The 27246-nt window shown below is 37.7% G+C and overlaps 1 protein-coding gene across 7 annotated transcripts; it reads right to left on the reverse strand.

Annotated features, from left to right (window-relative positions):
* Positions 1-3698: 3698 nt before the first annotated feature.
* RSRC2 (arginine and serine rich coiled-coil 2) lies at positions 3699-27196 on the reverse strand. Of its 7 annotated transcripts, none has more exons than XM_073313357.1 (11): positions 27047-27196; positions 25265-25392; positions 20432-20588; positions 19418-19461; positions 15245-15435; positions 14434-14577; positions 9751-9873; positions 9184-9263; positions 8038-8267; positions 6486-6575; positions 3699-4453 (listed from the first exon to the last, which is right to left on the reverse strand). In XM_073313357.1, exons 2-11 carry the CDS (start codon positions 25292-25294, stop codon positions 4274-4276), a joined length of 1269 nt encoding a protein of 422 aa, XP_073169458.1. In that variant the 5' UTR covers positions 25295-25392; positions 27047-27196; the 3' UTR covers positions 3699-4273. The 7 variants fall into 7 exon arrangements, with proteins under 7 accessions (XP_073169458.1, XP_073169457.1, XP_073169464.1 ...); XM_073313356.1 differs by having other exon boundaries at positions 8038-8270; XM_073313363.1 differs by having other exon boundaries at positions 15245-15457.
* Positions 27197-27246: the final 50 nt, after the last annotated feature.

Here is a 27246-nt window from a genome sequence, read left to right on the forward strand (position 1 = left end):
GGGCAAAGGGCAGAGGTAACGGCCGCCGCAGCCGCTCAAAGCGCGGAGGGTGGGGGAGGAGAGGCGGAGCGGGATCTCCAACGGCAACGGCCTCGTCATCGCAGAGTGGCGGTGGCCTCCAAAGACTGCAAATCCCGGCATGCAACAGCGCAATTTAATCATAGCGGTTTATAGGCCAACGACGCTTTACAGTGTAGCATTAGAAGTCCACGGGGCGGGTTTACAGCAAGAAGGAGCGTGGCATGTTGGGATTTCTACACCCCCCCCCGCTAAATTCTAGGTGGCGCATTGTATGCTGGGATTTGTAGTCCAGAGGGGATGGTTTGGGCTGAATTTGAAGATTTGGCTGGTGCCACAATAATGTACATATATGCACAGAAGGATCTAGCATCTCTTGTACATGTAAAAAGGGAACATAGATAGGATCCAATGCTAATTTTACTCTCCTATGGTGAAAAGGATCCCAAAAAGCTGTTCAAGATCTTCTGAGGACACTCTAGAAATACAAAATATTAACAGTGGTTCTTAAAGAAGCAAATATAGGACTTTCCAACTAATATGAGAAATAAAACCCATATTTCAGATGACAGAGCCTGGATGTAGCATTGTTTGTTGATGTTATTACACATAATACTGCAAATCTCTACCCATAGCCTGTGCTCAGAAACTAGCTAGAACCACCTGTATAGAAAGGTAGGAGCTGAGAACAGACTACCAAAAAGCTATTGCTATACTTTTACTAAATGCATAGATAGCAGGCACAGCAGAGCGCTCTCCCCTTTGGCCAGTGATTTCTTGAAAAAATGTTACTGTTTTCAGCTTACGGCTTACTTCTTCAAAAGATAGACCTCACTAGTTTTAACAGGGGTGGGGAAAGGTACTCCGCAAAGCTCATCATTTTTGCTTTTATCAAGCATGGTAGATTGCCCTTAAAGGATATAAATAGGACCAGACCAAATTCACAGTCCATTGTGGTCAATTTCATGGTCATAGCATTTTTTAAATTGCAAATTTCACAATTTTAGCTATTTAAATGTGAAATTTCATGGTGTTGTAATTGTAGGAGTCCTGACCCAAAAAGGAGTTCTGGGGAGTCACAAGGTTGTCAGGGGAGTTGTAGTATTGCTACCCTTACTTCTGCACTGCTGCTGGCAGCAGCGCTGCCTTCAGAGCTGGGCAGCTGGTGAGTGGTGGCTCTGACTAGGAGCCTAGCTCCGAAGGCAGAGCCACTGCCAGCAGCAGCCCAGAAGGAAGGATGACATAGTATGGTATTATCACCCTTACTGCTGGGCTGCTGCCTGTAGGGCTGAGCCCTCAGTCAACAACCACCACTCTCTGGCTACCCAGCTCTGAAGGCAGCAGCGCAGAAGTAAGGGTGGTATGGTATGGTAATGGTATTGCCACCCTTACTTCCATGCTGCTGCTGGCAGAGCGCTGCTTCAGATCTGGGTGCCAGGTCATCTGCCGCTCTCCAGCCGCCCACCTCTGAAAGCAGCACAGAAGGGTGGCAATACCATGACTCCCCTATAGCACCCTTTTCAGTCAGGACCCCTCATTTGAGATATGTTGGTCTCCCACATGAAATCTGTATAGTATAGGCTAAAAGCACACAAAAGACCAGATTTCTTGGGGGAGACGAGATTTCACGGTCCATGATGCGTTTTTCACGGCCATGAATTTGGTAGGGGTCCTAGATAGAAGAACCAAATTGTCTTGTAGAGAAGGTTCTCCTGTCAGTCACTGACTGAAAATAGCACATTCTTCAGTATGGGAAATTTTTACAACTTCTATGGATTGAGAAGCATAAATCTTTATATTCAAATGCTCCTTTCCTCCTACTCCCAAATAGCTTGAACACTTACTTCAAAGAAATAGAAATTAAGTGAGAAGTAACGCTCTTTTACACACATTTAATCTAATACTCACTTTGTTCCTGCTAATTGGTTGGAAAAATACAAGTTTAATTTGATAAACTTCTAACTTTTTCAACAGTGAAATTACTCTCAGAACTTTGACACAGAAATGGAACATACCATTTCTTAGTCTGTTTGAAGTCAAAATGGCCAGTATTCGGAGCAATTTCTTTATGAGCAAATCCTGTTTAGGAACTTTGGAAAGTTGTGGAAAGAGGAATTTCTCCATTTCAATACTTAAGTTTCACGATTCCATATGTCTGTGATAAATACATTTCTTCTCTTTCAACAAATCTATTAGAGCAGTGTTTTTCAACCTGTGGTCTGTAGACCCCTTAGGATCTGCAGACTATATCTAAGATTTCCCAAAGGGACCACATATCCATTTGGCATGTTTTTTTATATTCCACAAATGAAAAAAGATTGAAAAAAATCACTATTAGAGTTTAAATTAAACACACAATCACAACAATAGTAGTAAGTCTTCTGTGACGAATTCTCTATTACTCAATTTTTTTTTTTAATCACAATGAAAAAAAAGCACAATTGCCTTTCATTGCCCAGCACTCCAGAATTTTGGTCTTTTGGTACTTTCAAGGATGTGACATAATAGGATGTTAATTCAACTTTTGCTTATTTGTTGGAGATGGAAAACTTCTTCCACTTGCAACCATGCAATTCTACACACGATATTCTGAGGAGGCATACAGATTTGTGCCTGTAGCACTTTAAGTTATTTTAGGAAACGGACTAAATTGGAATGCTCACTTAAGAGAAAACACAGGAGGAAAGTTTAAATTTACCCACTACTTCTCCTGTTCCCCATATTTAATCTCCTCAATACATTTTCTTTATTTCTTTCCCTATACATTGAAATGTTTCCACTGTATCTGTTTGAGAAAGGAAACCAATTTTGTATTGTCAGTTTTATTCACAAAGTTTTATATCACTTTACAGTAACAAAAAAAAAAAAAGAGAAAACCTCAGCCAGTCCAGTCTTCAGATAGGCCAAGGGTTAGACCAACCATGAGAATCACACATCTTATAGAAGCATAAGTAGTCATCTAAAACTCAGAGTAACAAACTGATATGGCAATGTGTGAGCTACCTTATCATTTCAGCAGAAGGTTTGGGTGGGGTTGTGGGAGCAGCAGCAGGGTTCTGCATTTCTCCATTCCAAGCCCTCTTTGAGGTGGTAGAACAGACTCTTGCCTCACCCTGCCTGTAGTTCCTCATTCTCCAGCTGATCAAGGCCTTCCTGCTCCTCAGCTTGTGGCTCCCTATTTTGGCCCAAGAGGGAGAGGGAAACTTGTGCCTCTCTGCCACCAAGTGCAGGGCTCTGCTTGTAGGTCCAGCATAAATTAAATTCACTGTATGGGGTGTTGTCCCAGCATTGATTTATGTTGTGGTCACGGAAAAACACTGATTTTTTCTGGTGTAAGAGTGTAATTAATTAGAGTACAAAATTTAGCAAGTGGTAGCGTCTTTGAATCCAAGCAATGGAGAGCATCTAGCCAACAGGAGACTAGGGAGGAAGGGGGTTTGGCTAGGGATGAAGGAGTAGCTCAGGGAAGTGGTGTATTTCACTCTCATGAGAGGACTAATCCCTTGCTTAGTAGGTGCTGGGTTTTCCAAAACCTGCTAATACATTGGGACACATTAGGTACACCATAGTAACAGTCAAGCAGAAACTGACAAGTTAAAAAACAAATTTTCTGTACCCATTACTATTATTTTAATACCACCCCTCTGACATTCACCTTTTTTCTTATTCTACTACAGAGCTCCCTGTGCTAAAGTAATAGCTGGAAATTCAACATAACTTTTAAAAATTACTTATGGGTGGGATAACTTAAAAGTAACCCATTAAAACAAGCTTTTAAGTAAACTTAAAAATAGCAGTTTAGAGAAAAACATGTTTATTAACCAGGTTTTTGCACTGGATTAATGTGCCAATTGGCCAATCTGCTAGATAACATCTACACAATGTTTCTTTCATGTTTCAAGAGTTGAAAATAACTGTACAAGGTTAAAGTACAAAAGTACACAAGACAGTGGACACGAAATATCCATGTATGAGTTTACCCCAGCTGCTGCTTTGTTTGAAAAAGTAGAACTTTAACTAAAAAATACTGTCCTTCTATAGTTCTGTCAAGTTTAATGGAAGTGGGTATAACCTGATTACAACACTAACACCAGTATCACTGATCTCATATTTACAGAAAAATTGTACTTTTTCAATAAATTAAAGTCAATGCAACACCCATGCAAGCTAGAATGCTAGCTTTTTGGTGAACAAGGACCCAACCTCAGAACGGGAATCATTCACAAAGTCCCAGACTTTAAAATCATGTTCTTTTTCAAATTGCATCCATTCCTCGCATTGAAGATGTAAACCCCAATCCCATTCCTCTTTGTGTATGAGTCTGTGATCGTGCCATCTCATATTGTGCATCCAGATTTCTGAATACTTCTTCCTGTTGCTTCAGAGTTTTATAACTTTCTTCATCAACTGAACTACAACCAGCTTCATCTTCACTCTAGAAATTAGACAAGTGATTTATAGAAAAAGATTAAAATATTATTAACAGTCAAAACATTAATGTATTATAGCTGTTTTTTAAGCTTCATACAAGACCTTTTACTTGGCTGTTTGTAGCAGCTGGCAATAATGATTAGCAATAATATGAACTACGTGCCAGAAGGGGCATTCAAGTATAATGACATTTAGCAAAATTGATTAATTTTAAGTAAGTTCCCCTCACCTATGAAAAACATTAATATTGAATTATACTAAACATCTGCTCAGCTTTAAAAAAAGCTAGACTGAAATCAACATTTGGATATTTAACAGTAAGGTAGAACAATTTAAAGTTGGAGGTGAAATCCAGTAACAACTGGAATTGTTTTTTCTAATTTACTAGTCTGATCATCACTTCACTCCCAAATAATAAAACATGTTTCTTCCTTATTCTCAATGGATTTTTTTTTTATTAGTACAAAGTAGGGCTGTCGATCAAAAGCAGTTAACTCATGCGATTAACTCAAAAAAAAAAAAATTAATCGCGATTAATCGCACTGTTAAACAATAGAATACCAACTGAAATTTATTCAATATTTTCGATGACATTTTCATTTATATATTGCATCGTATTGTAATTGATTTCAAAGTGTATATTATTTTTTATTACAAATATTTGCACTGTAAAAAAACAAACAGAGGACATGCTTCCATGCTGATGATGCTCATTAAAAAGTGTTAATTACATTTGTGACTGAACTCCTTGAGGTAGAATTGTATGTCCCCTGCTCCGCTTTACCTGCCTTCTGCCATATATTTCATATTATAGCATATATTTCATATTATAGCAGCCGCAGATGATGACCCAGCACATGTTTTTCATTTTAAGAACACTTCCACTGCAGATCTGACAAAACGCAAAGCAGGTACCAATGTGAGATTTCTAAAGATAACTACAGCACTTGACCCCAAGGTTTAAAAATCTGAAGTGCCTTCCAAAATCTAAGAGGGACGAGGTATGAAGAACACTTTCAGAAGTCTTAAAAGAGCAACCTTCTGCTGGTGGCATCTGACTCAGATAATGAAAATGAACATGCATTGGTCCACACTGCTTTGGATTGTTATCAAGCAGCACTGAAGCATGTCCCCTGGTATGGTGGTTAAAGCATGAAGGGACATATGAATCTTTAGCGCATCTGGCACATAAATATCTTGTGACACCGGCTGCAACAGTGCCATGAGAACGCCTGTTCTCACTTTCAGGTGACATTGTAAACAAGAAGCGGGCAGCATTATCTCCTGAAAATGTTAAAGAAACTTGTTTGTCTGAGTGATCAGCTAAACAAGAAGTAGGACTGAGCGGAGTTGCAGGCTCTAAAATTTTACATTGCTTTATTTTTGAATGCAGTTTTTTTGTACATAATTCTACATATGCAAGTTCTACTTTCATGATAAAGAGATTGCACTACAGTACTTGTATTAGGCAAATTGAAAATTATTTCTTTTGTTTTTTTACAGTGCAAATACTTGTAATCAAAAATAAATACAAAGTGAGCACTGTACACTTTGTAGTCTGTGTTGTAACTGAAATCAATTTGAAAATGTAGAAAACATCCAAAAATATTATTGTGATTAATTTTTTTAAAATCACTTGACAGCCCTCGTACAAAAAAGAATAATTTGAATTAAATTTATATACATATCTGCAATTACTAAATAATACGTTTAATAACCCTGTGTAGCTAACTACGGATGGTGAATATTGAGTTGAGTTAAACTACAATGGTTTCTGTTCCAAGCCATGACAGACAATTTAGTCAGAATCTCCTCAAAGCAAGTTCAAGAACTTCTACTTGAACTGGGAAGTATTTCTGATTTAAATTCACAAACAGCATCTTAACATGAATTCAAGTTTTAAATTTTGGAAAACCCCAAAATGTGGTTTCAGCTATTTTTAAGCAATTTAAATGGATATCAGTCAGTCATAAAACACACTCTTAAGGAATATTAAGATTATAGACCCAAATACAAAGAAATTCAGAACTCCATACCTTAATGCCCATTAGTTTTCTGAATTTGACATTTTGGTCCTTGTTTCCAAAATTCAATTTCTCCCATATTTCTGCAGACTGTGATTTATCCTACAAGAATAGGAAACAATTACACAAATTTAAAAGTTTTTCAGAACATTTCCAATAAAGTTACAACTCAAGTAGTAACAAACAGACAGAAAGATGCCTTAAAAAGATTGACACTAAGGGGTCTAGACAATGGCCTGCTTTGGTGGTATTATTCTCTATTGCCATATAGAAGTTCCCAGTTCAAATTTTTAGTCCAGGTCTGGTGTTGTAGGTCAAGAAAGGGAGGTAGTGCTGTTGAAACACTAAACCCTCATTATAAGCAGGAGTTCTGATGAGCTCCAGAAGGGAAGCTGGTTCATGATTATCCTTCCCAGATAACACTTACTGCTTTGAACATATCGGTGGTGACAGACTGAGTCCCCCTGAACTTCTTTATTGCAGTAGAGCTGATGGGACATGAGCATGTGTAGTTTATCTTTACTATTATACTTTATGGGACACTGGAGTTTTTCTGGCTGGCAATGTCTCTTATTTTGTCCAACAGCATAGTTTGAAGCTTTCGCTACTTTTCAATCTTTCACTCTATAATAGACACTAAGTAGAAAGTGAAATTTGAAAAATCCAAATATAAAAAGTAACCTGAACTTTTTATTAAGGTAATTTGGTGGCAATGAATCTGATGTACCACAAACTCTTTATAGCAACATATGGTGTTTACAACCACTAAACACTAATACCAAATCCTTGGCACTGGGAGGTAGAAAGTTGAAACTCTACTCAAATTCAACTACCCTCAAAACCTTTTATTTTTTAATTCAAAGATCTGTATTTTTGTAAATACTATTATAAATGTGACAGCCTAAAACGAATAAGGATTTAAAGACTACAAATTTGCAATTTTATAAGCACAAAATTGTTATCATATTAATGTGCTGCTTTATACCCAAGACATTGTTTTCTAGGCTGCAGAATTCATTTACTGTAAGCCTGCAGTGTGCCAGAAAAACAGCTTATCCAAAGTAAATAATCCAACTTCCACAGTGATGGTATGACAGAAATAATGTTCGGGGGGTGGGGGGGGGGTGTCAAAGCAGGATAACAGGCTGCATAAGCATTATATTTTAATTTTGTCAGAACGTTACTTCATGGAAACCAAGAGCTTTTACTTCGTGTCTTTAGGCTTAAAACAGGCTGCATAGCAAAGACCATCTTGCAATTGATATTTACTTGCAACCTTTATGCAACCCAAGAAATTTATTTTAAAATTTAATTATGCCTTAGGAGCAGTCTGGGTATCTGGGTTCTTACATGGCCCTCATCACTAACATCTGACATTCAAGGAGTAGGTCATTTCTTATTTCCTACACTCCAAATTTAATGTTGTGCTGTTGCTAACAGAAATAGTCAGTGTTAACAAGCAATTTCATTCTTCTCAGTTTAATCTTGTCCCACAGAAAGCAAACATTTTAAACAGATTTATATTAAGATGCTTCCACACTAAAAGTAGAAAAGAGAGAATTACCCCTTCTTTTTTCCCTTGCCAGAGCATTTTCCGCTTTTTCTCCTGCTCAGCAAACTTCATCGGGTTCACTGCTGCTGGGTTATAATAGCTAGGTACTGCTATTCCAGTCTCTGCCAGTGCTTTTGCTTGTAGTGCTGCCATTTGAGCTGCCATAGCTATTTGAGGAGTTACTTGTGTTCCTGATGCCAGAAGAGCAGCAACATTGATGACAGAACCCCCAGTGGCAGCAGCTGCTGAAGAGAAAGAGAAAAAAAAAAAAAAAAAGGGGGGGGGGAGAAAGGAGGGAAATGAAAGTAAATGTTAAAGTTTTGAATAAATTTTCAACACGAGGAATAATCAGTTAGAGCAACACTCCAGTATAATTTTAGCAATTGTTTCTACCTTGCATTATTAGAAAATAGATGGAAAATGTAAGGATGAGACATGGGATACACTTTAGAAAATAGCAAGGTTTATGTTAAAAATGGAAGTCTGCAATGAATTTTAGTGAAATGGAGTTAATTTAACATTACATTAAAACTCCCCTTGTATTCTTTTAGACAATTAAAAAAACTAGGTATACCAAGTTCACAAAATTTGTTTCTGAACCAATAGCTAAAAAAGAAGAACTGCACATCCCTCATCACTTTTAAGCAATGAACAATTAAAAGCCAGAAGATAGTGATGTATACTTTTTGGAATAAGTATAATATGTAATATAGCACTTGACTGGAATACCATATGGGAAATTAGAGCACTATTCTTCAATACAATTCTCTCATTTCCTCGGCCAACAGGGGCTCAGGAATGCTCTTGGGTGCTTGTTCAGGCATGGGGTGTGGGAAGTGTCCCCCCTCCAAATAATTAACATGCAGAGTTCTTGTTATCAAGTCATCCTCAGGATGGTGATTGTGGTGCTGGGCACTGATGGAAACAATAAAATCCCCAACAGGAAGTTTTCAAACATTTTCTCATGCAATTGAACACCATATGATCCAAGTTACCATAATTAACTACTGAATAAGGGAAAAAGGGTTAAAGGTATTTCAGTTGGTTCTGCAGAACTGTTTAAGTCCAAGATCTAACAAAGCTACATCCTATTTTTCCTCCCCTTACTGTTCCGTACGAATACTTTAGGTAAAAAAAATTTATTTATTTATTTTTTACCAGCAACGATTTCCTGTTGTTTCTGTTTTTCAACCATTTCTTTTTCTCTCTGTTCTTGCAATTTCTTTGCTCTTTCCAACCTACAAGTGATTTACATAATAAAAAAGTAATTGAAACACATTAACATGCAAAAGATTAGCAATACTGGTCAGCTTCCATATAAATGTCTATTATTTATGTAAGACAAGTCAGAATGAACATGAATTTTACCATTATTTACACAGAAACCTGGAAGCTCTAAGGGGAAACTAAATTGTAAACATTTAAAGATTTAAAAAAAAAAAAAAAAAAGATTACAGATGGTAGCAAACAGATGCTTAGCAGCAGTAAGGAAAATTCTAAGTATAATTTAACACCACACACAGGCACCAGTAGTGAATTGGTGGTCTTAATCCAGTCTTAAGTGGATTTGCTGTTTAAATCCCCAAAGCCACAACTGGCATTAACTGGCTGATTCCAGTACTGTAAAAAATCTTGTACTGTCACTATTTGCACTGTCCTTAATAGGTAGGGAAAGTACTTCGGTCTGTAGTATTTGTTAGGGTTTTTTTAAATGAAATTGAGTACCTTCTGGCTAATGCTTCCTGTGCATCCATTGCTGTGTTTCGCCCCCTAAAAGGTGGTGGACTTGGACTTCGGCTGTGACTCCTGCTGAACTTTCGGGGTTTTTCAATTCTCTTCTTTCTTTCTCTGTAAGTGACCATATTAATAAAAAGATCCATTAGTCACTGAAATAAATCCATGTGTATTTTAATATTCCACAAATAATTTAACATTAAAATCCTTCAACTGCTTTCCAAGGACACAGTGGAGAGTTAAAATGTGGGAAGCACAATTACAAATATAAAACAATACATCAGTGGGGCGTGGGGGGGAGTGAATAAATTAAAATACTGAGGCCATAATTCTGTAATAGGGGAAGTTAGAACACTCAATTCTAAGAACTGAAGTTCCTCCTTATTCATCTCTGACTGAAATCTACAATCTAGAGTTCTTATGCGCTATGACATTCAAAATTTTAAATATGACATAACAGATGCCCATGGGCGCCTCCCTTTTTGAACCAATATCTTAAGATTGCCAGAAACACACGAAGTAATGGTGTGAAATTCAATAAAATGACTGGGGAAGAGTTCCATACCCCACCCAACACTAACAGGTCGATGTCTGTCCTAAAAATATTATTTTTGATGGGGAAAAGTTTGAAGGAGTAATTTACAGTAATCTAATAATTTTATGAATAGGTCACTATCATGTCAAATACTAGATATTACTACATCTTAAAGTGAAGTAGGAAAAAAAATCTTAATAAAAGGTCAAAAAGCGAGCTTAGCTCTGAAAAAATGCATGGCCCTCTAGAGGAGGAATGGTTTTACATACATAGGAAAAACACTGGTCTCGGTACAAGAAAGCAGGATAATAATAAATCTGCAAGATTTCAAAATTGCTAACAGAGGCCCAATCTTGGGTAGTCACCTATCACCTGTTGCTTTGCAGATGCTGTGTTCTGACTGGATGATTTTAAACCCTAATAGACTTTCCTTCTGAATCTTTAGACATAAATGAGGAAAATAACTCCATAGATATTTTTTGGCAATAGTTCTGCTAAAACTAAGAGCTGTAAAATTAAGATTAAGTTAGAAGAGCACCTTGAACCCAGGGATTCAGAAGCTCATACAAATACCCCTGAAAGGGAACACTGCTCATTTGGAATTTTTATCCAGTGCAGAGAACTCTGAAGCATGGATTTTCTGAAGGCTAGTAAACTGATAGGAAGCTAATTTCAATTATAGAATATTTGGGCACTAAAGAAAAATGTTAGAAACTGGACACCAGTTCGTCTGGTAAGCCCCTTCCTCCCCAGCAATATAATTCCTGATATAAAGCATGATCGCTTTCTGTTGACTGTAAAAAATATTGCTGCTAACCAATAGCTGCTCAGACACAATGTGAAGCACAACTACCACCGATTCTCTCATCCAACATCACTGATCACTCGATTACAAGACATGGAAGATTTATTCAATTGCAAGGCGTTTGACAAGAGGAACGTTACAACCACCATATCCTAAATTTCTGAAAGTGCTTGACAAGCAGCAAATTGCAGAGACAGCACCCCACATGGCTCTTAAATAATGTCACAGACAGACTGAAAGTATTTTAAGATGTACAGTGACCGAAGTTTTTGCCATTTGACATTTAATGAAGCATAAATATAAGCTGTGATAAGGAATATGGCTGGTTGGGGACAGAGCAGCTATTTTAAATATTCTGCTCCTTTTTTTCAAAGCTGCACGGATTGCAAACAATTTGCAGTGAACTAACTCTATCTGAGTAAAGTTACAAAATAGATCAGTTTTCACTAAAAATTAATGGAGAACAAAAGAGGTCAGTTTACTATCTCATTAGAAGAGATCACAGTCAAAATACTGACTCAAGCACTGTGAAACTTGGCACAGAATTGTATTATTCATCAGAATTGAGTCAATCCACAGCATATGTTTCAGAGACACCTGCATACCTGTCATAACACCAGTTATCAGAGACTGATCAATGATGTGCCCAACCAAGGCATCAAGAAAATTAAAGAATTTTAACTTCTGTATCTGAGCATTTTAGAGTTGGAAAATGGTTACTGTGTGCTTTATGCACCCCATTCAGATCTGAATCTGAGCAAGACAATGGCAGAACTGCTACCAAGTTATAAATACCAAAAGACAAAGAGTTCAGACTCATCTAAGTGCCAAAAAGAAAGCTCACTTGGAAAACTGAGACTGGGGAGTTTCTTGGAAATGGTCACCAGTAACTCAGGCTTTGACAACTATAAATGCTGCGCTGTATCACGGCGAATGCAGTATTTAATAAATAGGAGGCTTCATTTTGTGGTGGAAGTATAACCATGTCTTGCTAATTAAATTTTTGTTGGAGCTCAGTCCAGTGGTTTTACCTCAAAAGACTAACTGAGCTCAGATGTGATACGAAGGCCGCAACTGCTGTGAGAAAAAGCACAAGAGTTGTGTGACCCACTCACACTTTATTTCAAATATTAATGACTCATTTTTCCAGGATTTTGATTACGTCTGAATACAGCAATCACCAAAAAAGTGGATTACTGTCATGATCTATTGCAACCCAATACACTGCATATTTTTGATTGGCAAGGTCATGACTAAATTGAAAGCCCTTTATTTTTCCTGCACACTTGCTGCTTGGTTTCAGTTATTTTTTAACTCAGTTCTTGAAGAGGAAGCAAGAATACATGCATGGGAGTGTACACAAGGTCATTAAAATATACGAAAGACAGCTTTTAAATGATACTGAATTGTTTTTGTAAAATACATGCAGTCTGTAGTTTTAGAACTCTAAGGGAACTGACACATTCCATTCTCCATATTCCCCCCCCCAAAAAAACAAACAAACAAACAAAAAAAACCAAAAAAAAAAAAACCAGTTTAAAATCCTACATTAAATATCAGCAGGAGCATGTTCATTATGTCACGTATGTCCCCTCAGCTGTCTTCTGAGAAGTGCATGTTGAAATAATATATCTTTGTGAGAAAAACCATACTATTGAATTCTGTGGCTGATCAGATGAAGCTTGCTGAATATTTCACAAGTGTCACTGTAATATTACACCAGAACCCTGATTTTCATAGTGGAACACACTGGGACACTATAAACTAATCTAATGCTAAATAGTCACTACAGATTTCCAAACTAAAGTCATTACCTGAAATATTTGGGTTACGTTATAAGGATGGGAATTTGAATATTTCAGAGGATCTCAGAGAGCTCTGAGGGTGTATCACTTTCACATCTATAATTCACATGTTTTTTACCCAAGTTTGTTGAACAGAATAAGCATCTACCACCTATTTTGGATCAGAGCTTGCAGCAAATCATTTGTTTTTTCAGAACAAAAACTGCAGCATATTATGCAAAAGATGGCAAATACAACTAGATTCTGATATTCTGAACATTCATGCCTTATTCTGCTGGTAGCTGGCTCCAATGAGGCAAGAGTCTCACTGGGCAGCAGACAGTAGTAAAGATGGTATTACTAAATTTTTCATGTACTTAATTTTGAATTGCAATAAAACAAGTCTCATCAGTGAGTTTATCTTGAAGTTCCATAGGCAAATTAGCATATTAAACACACTACTAAGAATACAAGTGCACTATCTCAATACAAGCTAAAAAAACCAAACAAACAACAACCACCAAGAACCGCAAAAGGCTCCAGATCTGTCAAACAAACAAAGCTGTGGAGTCAAGTGCACCAGATATACAGAGGGTCAATATCTTTGATAGCTAGTATTTTCAAGGTGGGTAGCTCCCCTTTCCTGAAGTGTGTTTTACAGAGAAGCACCATCTGGAAACAACAAGATGCAGATACAGTAAAGTTATTTTTAACAAGCACTTTGGCAATCTCACCACTCTAGTAACATCAAACAACAAATTTTGTTGCCTCTTTCATTCTGCACTGTTCTTTTTCTTTTTAAGTACTTTATACTCCAAGCTGACTAAACTGAAAGCGTGGCATGAACAGGTTAGATTGAAATATAAAGCGAGCTTGACCAGAAATAATTCAGTCAAAAGTAGTTCAAATGGAATTACGCATCTATCAGTAACAAATTATACTTCGTATTCTATACCATCATCCAACAGAGGATCTTAAAAGTGGTTTACAAGTTATTCTCTATAGCTCTGCACTTAAGTAATTCCATTTTATAGCCATGGGAGTTGAAGTCTAAAAACATCATGTGATTTTTCCAAGGACATATAGCAAAGTTGTGGCAGAGATGGGAATCAAAGCCATAACTTTGGACTTAGTTCTGCAATTTTAACAAAGCCATCTGACCTCTCACTCTGTGGGTTCATATCGTTTTTCAAAATCCTATAATCTATACTGTCTCAGATTATAGGGTCCCCCCAACAATCTTTAACTTGTGGGGTCCCAAGACACTTTTTTTAAGTTATACCATGGAGTCATTCTCCTAAAAAAAGGTGAGAACCCAACTCTTAGATGGTAAGCTCTTTGGGGTAAATGTATCATCTTATGAATTTGTACAGTGACTACCACACTGGACTCTCTAGCTATTAATGCAATAGAAAGCTATTTCCATTAAATTATGCCATTTCAGTTAATCTGAACAGATTTTAAAATGTGCTACATTTGAGTGGTGACAAAGTCTCTGTGGTCCAGTAACAGCATTTACACAAATGACAAATTAAGAACATAATACTTACCGGCTTCTGCTCCTAGTCCTACTTCTGCTTCTACTTCTATGTCTGTGTCTAGATTTTGATCTAGAACGAGATCTTATTCGGCGTTTTCTCTCTCTGCTTCGAGACCGTGACTTTTTTCTATCACGGCTTCTACTACGATGACGCCTGAAAACATACATTCCAGTAATAAAGTTAGTATCCTGAACAATTTAAGTGAGGGATATGAAAGAAAAAAAACCCAAAGACTACCACTATAAGAAAGCCACTAGTTCATTAAGCAATGTTACTCATTAATACCGATACACAATATGTTAGTGCAGTAACCAGACAACATGAAAAGAGCATTCCAATGCAGGAGTCCCAATTTTCAGAGCTTACTTGAGTTGCTTATCTAAGACAGCAGAACTCTAATACCTTAAACACAAAAAAAGGAAAAGCAATGCTCTGACAGTAGGAGAAAATGTACGGTCATCGATGCTTAGGGATTAAATATTTATACAATATACATTCATTGCATAAATTAATATGCATATGTTGGATTAATTTTAGACACTATCTATATCAAGCCTTAAAGAGGCTCAATAACTTTACTATCAACTCAGGAAAAAAAAAATCTGGACTAGCATTAAATGCATTGCATGATAAAACGGGAATCTTTGCTACTTTAGAGTTAACATTCTGCAACAAATCTGTTTTTTTCAAAAACCCAGAGTTAGACACAATTCAGCTGTACACAGGAAATCTAATAAAACTCCAAAGCACTCAATTTTTGTCAAGCACTTGAAGGATAAAAGAGATTATTATTCAATAATCACATATACAGACAACTTACCTTTCACGAGACCTGGATCTTGAATGACTTTTGCCTCTTGATGATTTCCTTTCTTTGCGTTTGTGTCTGTCCTCACCATTTTCAGATGAATTTAGGCTCTCTCTTCCCTTGTCAGAAGAGTGTTCTTTTTCATTGTGGTCCTCAGATTTGTGTTTCTTGGAGGACTTTTCTTTGGACTCGTGTCTTCTTGCCTGTTTTAAGAAGAAGTTGGTTCTTTCAGGAAGATAGTGCAACAAAAAGAGTTAGTATGGTATCAGAAGATAAAAATGATATGTTGTGATGCAACATTAGTAACCTTAGGAGTGTGGCTCAGTCAAGGGTGATGGCTATTTTACTTAATACCATCATCTACCCAATGTTGCAAGTACACACTATCATTTCCCCCACCACCTATCTTAGGTATTTCTAAAGCACCCATCAGAGTACAGCAGAACCCCACTTATCCAATCTAACTGGGACCAGGGCCAAATCAGATAATCCGAAGAATGGAAAAGTGCAGGGCAGCACCATCTTGCGGCCACAAGAGAGACCGCCCACTTCCGGACCTATGCACGCTGGTTGTTCGGTTAATATGGAGAGCCAGATAATGGAGGGTCAGATAAAAGGGGTTCTACTATATTATTACACTGTTTCCTGACATGACAGTTCAAAGCATTACAAGGAAAACAGTGTTCATCCTCAGTTACTGGTTACACCATCTATAATGGAGCAATGCTAAAAACCTAGCACATTTCTGTTTCTACCAGTGTCTGAGCATGTATATACACGCATGTAGATATTTGTAAATAAAGTACATTTAATATGTCTAGAGACATACCATGTACACAAGCACATTTGTAAACCCAGACATAGCTTCAGACATACATATAACAACTTTTTATTTGAAGTTTAACAATTCTTCTACCCATGATTAAGTACGTACTGATGACTTTAACTAAGGTGTTTAATAAAGTTAAATTTGAGGCCTCACACTTTAGTTTAAAATGGAGATATCCTGCAATGCTGCACTGCAATTTTTTTCTGCATTGCCTCTTTTTAAAGCAGGCTCCTCCTCCTTCTATAGCTGCAGTGCCAAAAGTACTTTGGCAAGGTCAGTTCTGATTTTTATCAGTTTTTTCACTGGAGACTAAACCATGACAAACAATTTTTCTTCTTAATATATCCAGCTTATTTACTAGCTGTTTCTAATACAAAATACTGTAGACCATTTAAGAGTGGTAGCCATGTTAGTCTATATCAGCAGAAAGAACGAGGAGTACTTGTGGCACCTTAGAGACTAACATTTATTTGAGCATAAGCTTTCATGGGCTAAAGCCCACTTCATCAGATGCATACAGTGGAAAATACAGCAGGATATCTATCTATCCATCCATACACACACACACACAGAGAACATGAAATAATGGAGGTTGCCATACCAACTCTTAATGAAACCAATCAATTAAGGTGGGCTATTATCAGCAGGAGAAAAAAAATTTTTGTAGTGATAATCAGGATAGCCCATTTCAAACAGATGACAAGAAGGTGTGAGTAACAATGGGGGAAAATTAGCATGGGGAAATAGTTTTTACTTTGTGTAATGACTCATCCACTTTCAGTCTTTATTTAAGCCTAATTTAAAGGTGTCCAGTTTGCAGATTAATTCCAGTTCTGCTGTTTCTCGTTGGAGTCTATTTTTGAAGTTTTTGTGTTGGAGAATTATGACTTTTAAGTCTGTAATTGAGTGTCCAGGGAGACTGAAGTGTTCACCGACTGGTTTTTGAATGTTATAATTCTTGACATCTGATTTGTGTCCATTTATTCTTTTGCATCGAGATTGTTCGGTTTGGCCAATGTACATGGCAGAGGGGTATTGCTGGCACATATCACATTGGTAGATGTGCAGGTGAACGAGCCTCTGATAGTGTAGCTGATGTGATTAGGTCCTATGATGGTGTCCCTTGAATAGATATGTGGACAGAGTTGACAACGGGCTTTGTTGGAAGGGTAGGTTCCTGGGTTAGTGTTTTTGTTGTGTGGTGTCTGGTTGCTGGGGAGTATTTGCTTCCTGTTGGGGTGGCTTTCTGTAAGCGAGGACTGGCCTGTCTCCCAAGATCTGTGAGAATGAGGGATCATCCTTCAGGATAGGTTGTAGATCTTTGATGATGCGCTGGAGAGGTTTTAGTTGGGGGCGGAAGGTGACGGCTAGTGGTGTTCTGTTACTTTCTTTGTTGGTATGGCAACCCCCATTTTTTCATGTTCTCTGTATATATCTTCCTACTGTATTTTCCACTGCGTGCATCTGATGAAGTGGGCTTTAGCCCACGAAAGCTTATGCTCAAATAAATTTGTTCATCTAAGGTGCCACAAGTACTCCTCGTTCTTTAGACCATTTAAGTCATTTAAAAAAAATCGAAATATAATCGTATAGCAGTATCAGCGCAAATCCTACGTTTTTGAAATACAGTCAATTTACAGGTTCAGCTACATCTGCTCTAACCTAATATTGAACATTTAAATATCCTTTTCCCCCAACTACCTATTTATCACTTAAAATAGTCAAGCCTGGAACAGACTTGTCATAATTAGATAATACCAACAATAAGCTTTTAAGATGCTTTCACCCAGATTCTTTAAACTAAACTTTTGCTGGTAAATTTCATATTTTAGAAATGTACTAGATCCTTCATTACACACATTTCTAACAAACTGGAAATATCTTTGCTATTTTTACAGTCTATTATTATAGTTTTATCTCATAAAATAGCTATAATATATGGAAATATAGTTGAGTTAAACAGAAGTCTATTTTTAAGGTCAGTTACTTAATACTATTCACATCCATGAATACAATGCAAGACATTTTGACCTATATATTCAGAAACAGCTACTGATGTTTTAGTCTTTAGTTTGGGGTCATTAAACAACGTTAAGAACCTGCAATTCCCAGCAAAAACAATCTGAAAGCTAAGATGTACCATGAGACACTATCCAGGTGACCTATTCATGAAAAACCTGCTCATCAATTAAATCAACCTGCAAGATGTAAAAGGTTCACTGAGACCTAACAGTATAGTAAAACGCTGGAATTACTTATAAGTGAAGAAAAAAAAACTTTCTGAACATTTAGTGTAATGAGAATTTTTTTTTAATTTCAGTCTTCTAGACATACACTCAGTAATAAAACACCATTACATCCCATAACTGATTTAAGATATTTTTAAGGGAAATATGAGTTTGAATGACTAATAGTTACCTTATCATGAAGTAGGCTTATAATTTTGCTATCTGAGTCTGGAGCGTCTTCAGTTCAGTCTCTTCGCGCATTAGCACGCTGAGTATGATTTATTATAGAAATGTTATCATGTGATCTAAACAATATAGTCAATTTCACAAAAACTCCTAAATTAATTGTTACAGAGCTTCCATTGGGATGGGGGAAGGGAAAGTTCCTGTCCCACATTAAAATTTTAGGAGTTCCCCATCTACCCAGCCTATTACTGCCCCACGTGACAGCCTCCCTCCTGGCTACTTCTGCTGCTCCTTGTTTGCTCCTTTCACCTCTTCTCTGGTAGGTAAGTCAGTTATCTCCAATGTACCATTGCTACTGCCTCTTCTCATTCCCCTTGCCTTCGATTTTTAAAGAAGCCCTCTGTGAGCTCTTTGCTGTCACAGCCACACTTCCAGCTGACTCTTGCTGAAATTGCTACTTATGTAATGCTGCAGCATTCCTTAAAACTCGAAGTTGCAATCATCAGAGTTTAGTCAGTGGGGATTTCTTTTGAAGAAATATCCTGAGGTAGATGGGTATTCAACATTGAGACCCCTGAGCAGGGGTCAGGCATCAGAAGACGTAAGGCTTCTGGTTAATGGAAGCTCTGTGAGATAGTCACCAAGAACACCAATTCTACTTCTCCATATGAAATTTTAATTTGGCTGTTTCCACAAGAAGTTTAAGTTACCAGTTTCTGAATGCAATTTTGCTATAAACTATTACCTTCTTGTCAAAATGATGGCTTCAATCATGCTTCACTATGATAGGTACTCCATACCCATTTAAGTTTGAGTTTCCAATGGTTTTTTTGTACTTACCATAAAGTCATTTATATATTGTTTTACACACACGCACATGACTACAAGATACTTTTAAAGATGTATTGTACAATTACCTAAGCACTACAAAGTGTTAATTACCTCTTTGCTTCTGCTCCGGCTTCTGTGTTTTTTTCCTTCGTTATCTGAAGAAGAAAATATTTGTTAGTTATCAAGTAAACATGAACTTTCTTGTCTAGTTTTATTAGTTTATACTCATTTAAGTTACATTTAGCTTTTCTACCCCACAAAGTCAATAGTAAAAGTTTAACAAAAAGTTAAAAACTATACTTAAAGACCCCTTATCTATGTTAGGAACCATATTATCAGAATAGAGAATTTTTAAAATTTGTTTCTTTTCACCGTTTATGCTATTTACTTTTGCCTGATTAGTTTGTTTCATACTTACTTCCTGATCAGCTAGAACATAATTGTTGTATTTAGGATATAAACCATGGAGTAAAGTGTCTTAATCCAAACACATCTAACAGAAGACATTTACACATCAGGTTTTCTAACTATTTCTAATACTTATGAGTCGCCAAGAAAAATATCCATTGGGCTTTGGAAAAATATTCAATTTTTATTTTCAGCACATGAATCATTTAAAAAAGTTATCAAGTCTCAGTACAAAGTATTTCAAAAACAGTGTCAGGCTCAGAATTAGTAGAGTTCCAGACTTTCAGCTTCTCAGTCTTAAGCCACCAGCACCAGACTTTCGAGAGCAACCTTTTCCAAAGCTATATTTTAAAAACAGAGATTCAAGTTCTGCAAGTGTGCACATTTCTATTTTAGAGTATTTTTAAACATTGTATTCTACTATAAGAAATTAATTAAATTCAGGCAGATATGACTAATATGTCAGTTTTCTTCAAAAGGATGTGGACAGTCACACAGCCAGGATGAAATTTACATGTTTTGCTGGTAGTGAATCCACAGGAATCAAAAATTTTGTTCTCTATCAGAGATAATTTATAACTTGCTTCATTAACTTATTTGCACATCTCCAGAACTTCCTGAGCCAGGATCAACTTTATACACTATGACAGCATTTTACAATCTGTTATAATAAATACCTACACAGGTAAAGCGACATCACTTTGAGATTGACCATACCTGACTTCCGTTTTCTTTCCCTTGAGCGTGAACGCGATCTTGAGTAATGATGTTTTGAGGTTCTAGGAGAATTAGATGCATCTGACTGTTCCTTTTTCTTCTCTCTCTCTGGGGATGATTTTTCTGGGGCTATTCCATCTCGTTCTGTATCGCTACCCTACATGGACAGATTAAAATATTTTAAATTTAAGATCAAAGATTTTTTTCTTTGCATGAGAAGATCATGAGATACACTAGCACATAAGCTGCTCTTTTTACCTTGGATCTTAAAGTGTTCAACTAAATCAGACATCTTTTAAAATTAAAACATTCCAGGATGACTTGATTTTCTATCTAGTGAATGTTATGGATACATAATCATTTTGTCTCCATGTTTGTGTACTAAAATGACAGTTGCTCTTTGCACCGTTATCAAGATACGCTGCATCCAGTCTAGTGTGGAGAACAGAATTACTAAGAACATCACCCAAAACCAGCATAACCATAAAAGAACAACACTCTTAAAGAAGAAGATTGGACTTTCATAAATGAGCTGGGTTTGTTTTCTTTTTAACTTTTCAGTGAAAAATTGTCACCTTCTGAATTGTTTGGTACACATTTAATTTGTGTACCATTTGAAGTTTTTTTGAATTTCTCCAAATTGTGTTATTTATCTGTGCATCCTAATGCTGCTTTTATAAATTCATATCACTAAGGTTACTTCTGGTGCATGATGCTGTACAACCAGGCCAGATTAAATCATGTTATGAATCAGGGCACAACAGAGCTAAAACATGGTGCTCTAAGCACCAAAATCTGCAATGCAGAATTGGCCTCAAAGAGACATGAAATAAAAAACAAAACAGTATCCTTACAGAGCTCCAAGCTACTAAATGTTAAACAATGGTCAGCCATATAGCAGTGCTACTATTAAAATATCATTCCATGTGAAATGCGTGTTTGTAAGAATAGGAGGGATCCATACACATAGTGTCTCAATGATTTCTGTATCAGATCTGCTCAGTTTGCAAGAACATGCTTTTTCCACTCTTCCCCAGTTTTGTCGTCAGCTCCATGAACTCACCTTGGTATCTGACATTTAAGATGAATTCTTTCCATTTCATGCATCACCACCAAGACATTTTGCAAAGCCAGATTATGCCTTCATTTGCACCTATGCGCTCTCACTGATTTGTGGTTCTGACAGGTGAAATGAAGGCATAATCAAACCTGTGAAGACAACTAAGTGGCAGAGATTTCACTGAGGGCATAATTTGCCCTGAAGAATGCGTTACTGGTGACAAGAGGGACAGAATCCAGTTTGACTAAGCCCAGGGTGAGTTTGTATGGCTGAGAGAAAAGCCATGCTTTTACTGGCAAACTGAACAAAACAGATGTAGAAATCAGTTAGACAGCAAATATGGAACACTACCTTGATGATTTTTTTTTGTTTTGTTTTAAACAGCATCAATTTCAGGGATAGAACTAGATTTTAACAGGGAGGATTTAAAAACCTAATTATTTAACAGCGGGAGGGAGGAAATCAAGAAAAGCGGGTTATATCCGTTTCTTTCACTGTAAATTATTGTAAGATTTTCTTTTTTAAAATAAACCCATTTGAAATGAAATCTGAATTCAGTACAAAATATGTTAAGGCCTAAACTCATTATTTTCTCTTACAACATTAAATTAAAAAATTAATCTGCTGAATACATGAGACTATCAACAACTTTGAATTAAAGGCTCCTTATCTACATAAAGAAAGAATCGGGAAAAAAAAATCTTACTTTTGAAGTCAAGCTTTTTAAATATGGCACAATAGGTCAGCCTAAATAATTTAGGAGACTGTCTCATTTTCAAGAGAATCAAACAAGACTAGGAAAATAAGATCCAATCACTAGGCATATCTGAAAATTTTCCTGGGAGGACCTGAAATAGTCTGTTTAATTAATTAATTAGTTAATCCCTCTGTTTAATAAATCATTGAGTTCTAAATGTGAAACAGGCTTTGATAAGAAGTTTATGTATCCAAAACATTAAAGGTTTTGTTGATTAAAATTTCTTTTTATATGCTGTTGTGTGTAATTAAATTAAATTCCAGTCACCATCCTACTGCAGCTTGACACAAATCATAACTAAAAAGTTAATTTAGTAAATAATCAATGTATCATTCACCATTTTCTAACATACCGAAATGTACAATTAATAAGAATCTGAAAATATTAGCTATATAATTGCTTAAATAGATTTATACAGTTATACCCGCCCAGGTTGCAAAAAGATGTACCAAATCTAGTCTAAAAGCTCTATTTTGTTGTAAATCAACATGTTTTAATGGTTATATCAACCAATGAGAATGCACCTTTCTTTAGAAAATAAAGGAAGTACAATGGAAAAGTTTATTAAAATCTAGGTTTTCCACTTGGTGATTTAAATCATTATTTAAATTGCCTTAATTTAAATCAATGCACCCTGCTACTTTAGTTATTCTTCTGATTATTCATGTAAAAACAATGCCACAGTAAAAGCTCTTTTATCCAGCAGTTCACCAACTGGCAAGCTCTATAAACCAGCATTTCTGATCTGCACTGAAAGTCCAGTTGGTGCGGAGCCAGCAGAGGTGTGGGAGGGGCTGCAGGGCATGCTCTGGGAGGAAGTTTGGGTCCAGGAGGGGGTTTGGGGCAGTGGGTTGGGGTACCGGCTGGGGGGCACTCACCTCCAGCAGCTCCCCGCCCCTGCCGTTGCTGGCAGAGGTGTGGCCAGATGGCTCTGCTGCCTCCGTGGCTCCCAGCCCATTGGGCCGGGCAGTGCCTGCAGACAGAGGCAGTGTGCCTGCTTGCAGAGTCGCCTGGCCGCACCTCTGCCAGGAGCAGTAGGGGGCGGGGAGATGCCAGAGGTGAGTGCCCCACCCCATCCAGCACCTCAAGCTCCCCCCATCCCCCACGCCCCCTCCCAGAGCCTGTGCCCGGCAACCCCTCTCCCCCAGCACTCCAAACCTCTCCCTCTGAGTTAACCGGCATTTTTAATTTACTGGCACCCCCCACTCCCTCAGCATGCCCCTTAAAAAAGCTTTTACTATATATAGTGTACTAATGGTGAGCTTTTTTCATCTGTGACATTACACAGTCCTTTCACATCTCCTCAATATTCACATGCTTTAGCCCACCCACTCCATGTTGTCCAGGCAGCTACTCTTTTTTCACTGCTTCCTTCCTTCCACCCCAGCATCTTTGCAAAATTCTACTCTAACACTCGCCTGGGGTGAGAAAGCAAGCAAGCAATTATTATTTTTCTATTATCAGGATCACACCACATCTCTCTCATATAGCATTTATTGTAAACGTGTAGCGCACAAAAATGTATTTTGGATACAAGGTGTCCTCCACTTACATATCTTGAAAAATCAAAAGAAATTATGCACATGATTTTCAAGATACAGCATCCTCCACCTATGTACCCAAAATAAATGTTTGTGTACTAGTCTTTTCAAAATTTGATATTTGGAAATTCTGGTTTTATATTGCTAATATACTTATATTAACAGAGCATTAGTCCCCAGATTGAATATCTTGACTTTTGCTTGTCTAGTCATATTTAACTCTAAAGTTCCCAGCCCACAGGAAACCATGGTAGACCTTTAGATAATGGAGCATAACAACCCCACATTTGCCATTCCATCAGTCCTTGGCATTCCAAAGCTCTCTAACTAGTTTCTCATACTTTTTAGAGAGAGGGAGTGCTTCAGAGTACTGTTGGTACAGTGATCATGTGGGATATTTGCAGATGCCCACAACTAATGAGTTTCACAGGATGATTTATATTACGGTGTCAAAAAAATTTCTGACGTGTTTTATTTTCAACAACTCAACCAGTGTCTGTTATTTCTTCAGTTGGAGTATATTTTTAAGATGTATTTTAAAAAGCTGACATTAAATTTTAAACCCATTTTCTTTGGAGAATAGAGAGATGAGGGGCTGAAGTACCAGTCAAACAATTTTTTTTTTTAATTTACTGTCTTTTTTGATGTCCACATACCATGCCCAGCAGAAAATATAGTAAAACCTCAGAGTTTCAAACACCAGAGTTACGAACTGACCTGCCAACCACATATCTCATTTGGAACCAGAAGGACACAATCAGGCAGCAGCAGACACCCTCCCCACCCCCAAAAAGAAAGGGGCAAATACAGTACAGTACTGTGTTAAACTACTTAAAAAAGGGAAAGCAGCATTTTTTGTAAAGTTTCGAAACTGTATTAAGTCAATGTCCAGTTGTAAACTTTTGAAAGAATAACCATAACATTTTGTTCAGAGTTATGAACATTTCAGAGTTATAAAGAACCTCCATTCCAGAGATGTTCCTAACTCTGAGGTTCTACTGTAAGCCTATTACTTCACACACTGCGAGTAGTCTTATTGATTTGAGTTGTACTATTCACAATGGGCAAACTTAGCCACATGTCTAAGTCCCTGCAGGTATCAGGGCCTAACTGTGAAAACAAGCTATTGCTCAATGGACTCAATGAGCTGCATCATAAAGCTAATTCATGTATGTGACCCAAGGACCTCTTAATTCCAACAGGCAAAGGGTTACAGAAAGGTCATGAGTCTGGTTTGTACCTTACGTTCATTAAAGAATATGTGAGATCTCAAATCAAAGCTGCTGTCACACCGGTCTGTGAAACATATACACAGACACTATGCAAGGAGCTATGTTTTTAAAGTCAGTATCGAGGTATTAATCACCAGCAAAGGTGAAAAACAGGTTTTCCTCCAGACAGGAGGTAAAAAGTGTGTGTCTCTCTGGATGTAGATTAAGCAGTATACACTAGCACAAAGATACCCATTTACATACAAAGTTAATGTTAATGAAGTGATGTGACATCAACAGGGAAGGAGCACACAGTAAAAACAAGCCAAGGGTGGGTTTTCTGTCTATGAGCAAAGACAATGAGGCAATGATGACATTCCCTCATCCTGCACCTAGAAAACAAAACGGACAATGTATTTACTATAGAGAACTTTAGATGAGATCAAGTTCTTTAGATAGGAGATTAACCTGGTAGTTAAATTTAGTCTCTAGAAAGTGTGTTATATTGTTTTATATATATATATAAAGTATTTGCTTCCAATATTCTTACTCACCCTGAATCTTCGATAATATATTTTTGTTTTCAATGTAAACATTTCAAAGTGCTTAATGTTAAGCAAAGTCCTGATCCTGAGTTGAATCTTACAAGCTGGGGTGTTCTGTTCCCTTAAGAATAACAGATCTGGTAATTGTGTGTAACCTATGTCAGGGGCTGGCTATCACAGGGGAACACTTCAAAGGCACTGGAGTACAGGGATTGTTAAACTGCAAGGCACAGTAATGGCTGGCATGGTCAAGACAAGTGAGTAACAGACTGGTGCATGTTAAGATGACACCTAGTTAAGTACAACCAAGACTTCCTCACGCTGGAGCAAGCAGGTAACAAGGTGACTCCTAATTCTGGGTACCCTGAGAACCATCACAATACAGCTCTGGGGTGCATAGCAAATCTAAGATTCTCTCTACTCCCATAAAAATAAAAGGAGTACTTGAGGCACCTTAGAGACTAACAAATTTATTTGAGCATAAGCTTTCGTGACCTACAGCTCACTTTTTTGACATTAATTTCCTTCCTATATGTGACAGACTAAATGATTCACATAATCTGACTTGTCAAATACAAAATACTAATTTTATAAATGCAAAATGATTCTATCAAAAATAGAGAAAGATAAGTTTTTCTTTACTTTTGCAGCCAAAATTTGCAAGACATTAGTGATTTCTCCCAATTAGAAAAAACTTGAAGAAACATGGCTTTCAGAAAGTACCATGCCCACCCAACTTCAAGAAATCAAGTCCCTTTAAGGCAGCTCACGTTTGGTGCACCAAAAATCCCTATTTTTGAAAATCCTGCCTATGTTAACTTGCCTACTACATTTTCCTTCTTCGTCAGTTATGTTTGACTTGCATCTTAAAAGTTACAAACACGAATTTTTAATCAGGAATAGAGTACAAGATTAAAACCTCAAGCTTAACCAATACTTTAACCAAAAAAGCAAATCCCCCTCTTAAGAGCCGCACATATAAAAAAGAAAAGGCGAAAAAGAAGTCTAAGGGAATCTCCCACTAAAGCTACCCATCGGGACAGGTTTTGAGTGCGTTTAAATACTGCGTGTTAGAAAATATGTTCAGATATTAGGTCTAGTCCCAAACATGGAGAAAGGTATAAAGGGGCGGGGAGGAACAGAGGGATCCGCCAGGACGCGAAATATGGAGAGTCTGGACTTCAAGGCACCCCGTCCCCCTTCGCAGGAGCACCCGCCCCTGAGGGCCAGCAGGTAGCTAAGCCCAAAACAGACATCCCCAAGACTCTCTGCTTTTCTCGCCAAACCGGGGCGGGAGGGGGCAGAAATAGAAACTTCTGGAAGAAGAGGCGAAAGTGGCAAGTGGCCTCCCCTCCCCCACACCGAAGCCTATTATGGCGCCGGCAAGGGGAGGAGGCGGGCGCCATTTTGTCTACGCGCGCATCCAGTTCCCCTGACTCAGATGCCCCCATTCCTCTCGCTTCCCCGCTCCTTAAAATATCCCATGATGAGCAGCACCTACCGCCATGCTCCAGCGCTTGGGGTTTCGCTCCCCTCACAGGCTCCTCAGAGGGACCCAGCCTCCCTCGGCGGCTGCGGGCGGCTCTACAGCTCACTGACTGAAGGAGACAGACCCCGCCCGCTCGCTCCAGCGCCTCCTATCGGGTACCCGGATGTAACAATGGCCGAGGGAGGATAACCGCAGTGCATTCTGGGGATGAA

This window comes from Lepidochelys kempii, chromosome 15 (assembly GCF_965140265.1).
Source record: "Lepidochelys kempii isolate rLepKem1 chromosome 15, rLepKem1.hap2, whole genome shotgun sequence".
In the NCBI taxonomy this organism is placed as follows: domain Eukaryota; kingdom Metazoa; phylum Chordata; order Testudines; family Cheloniidae; genus Lepidochelys; species Lepidochelys kempii.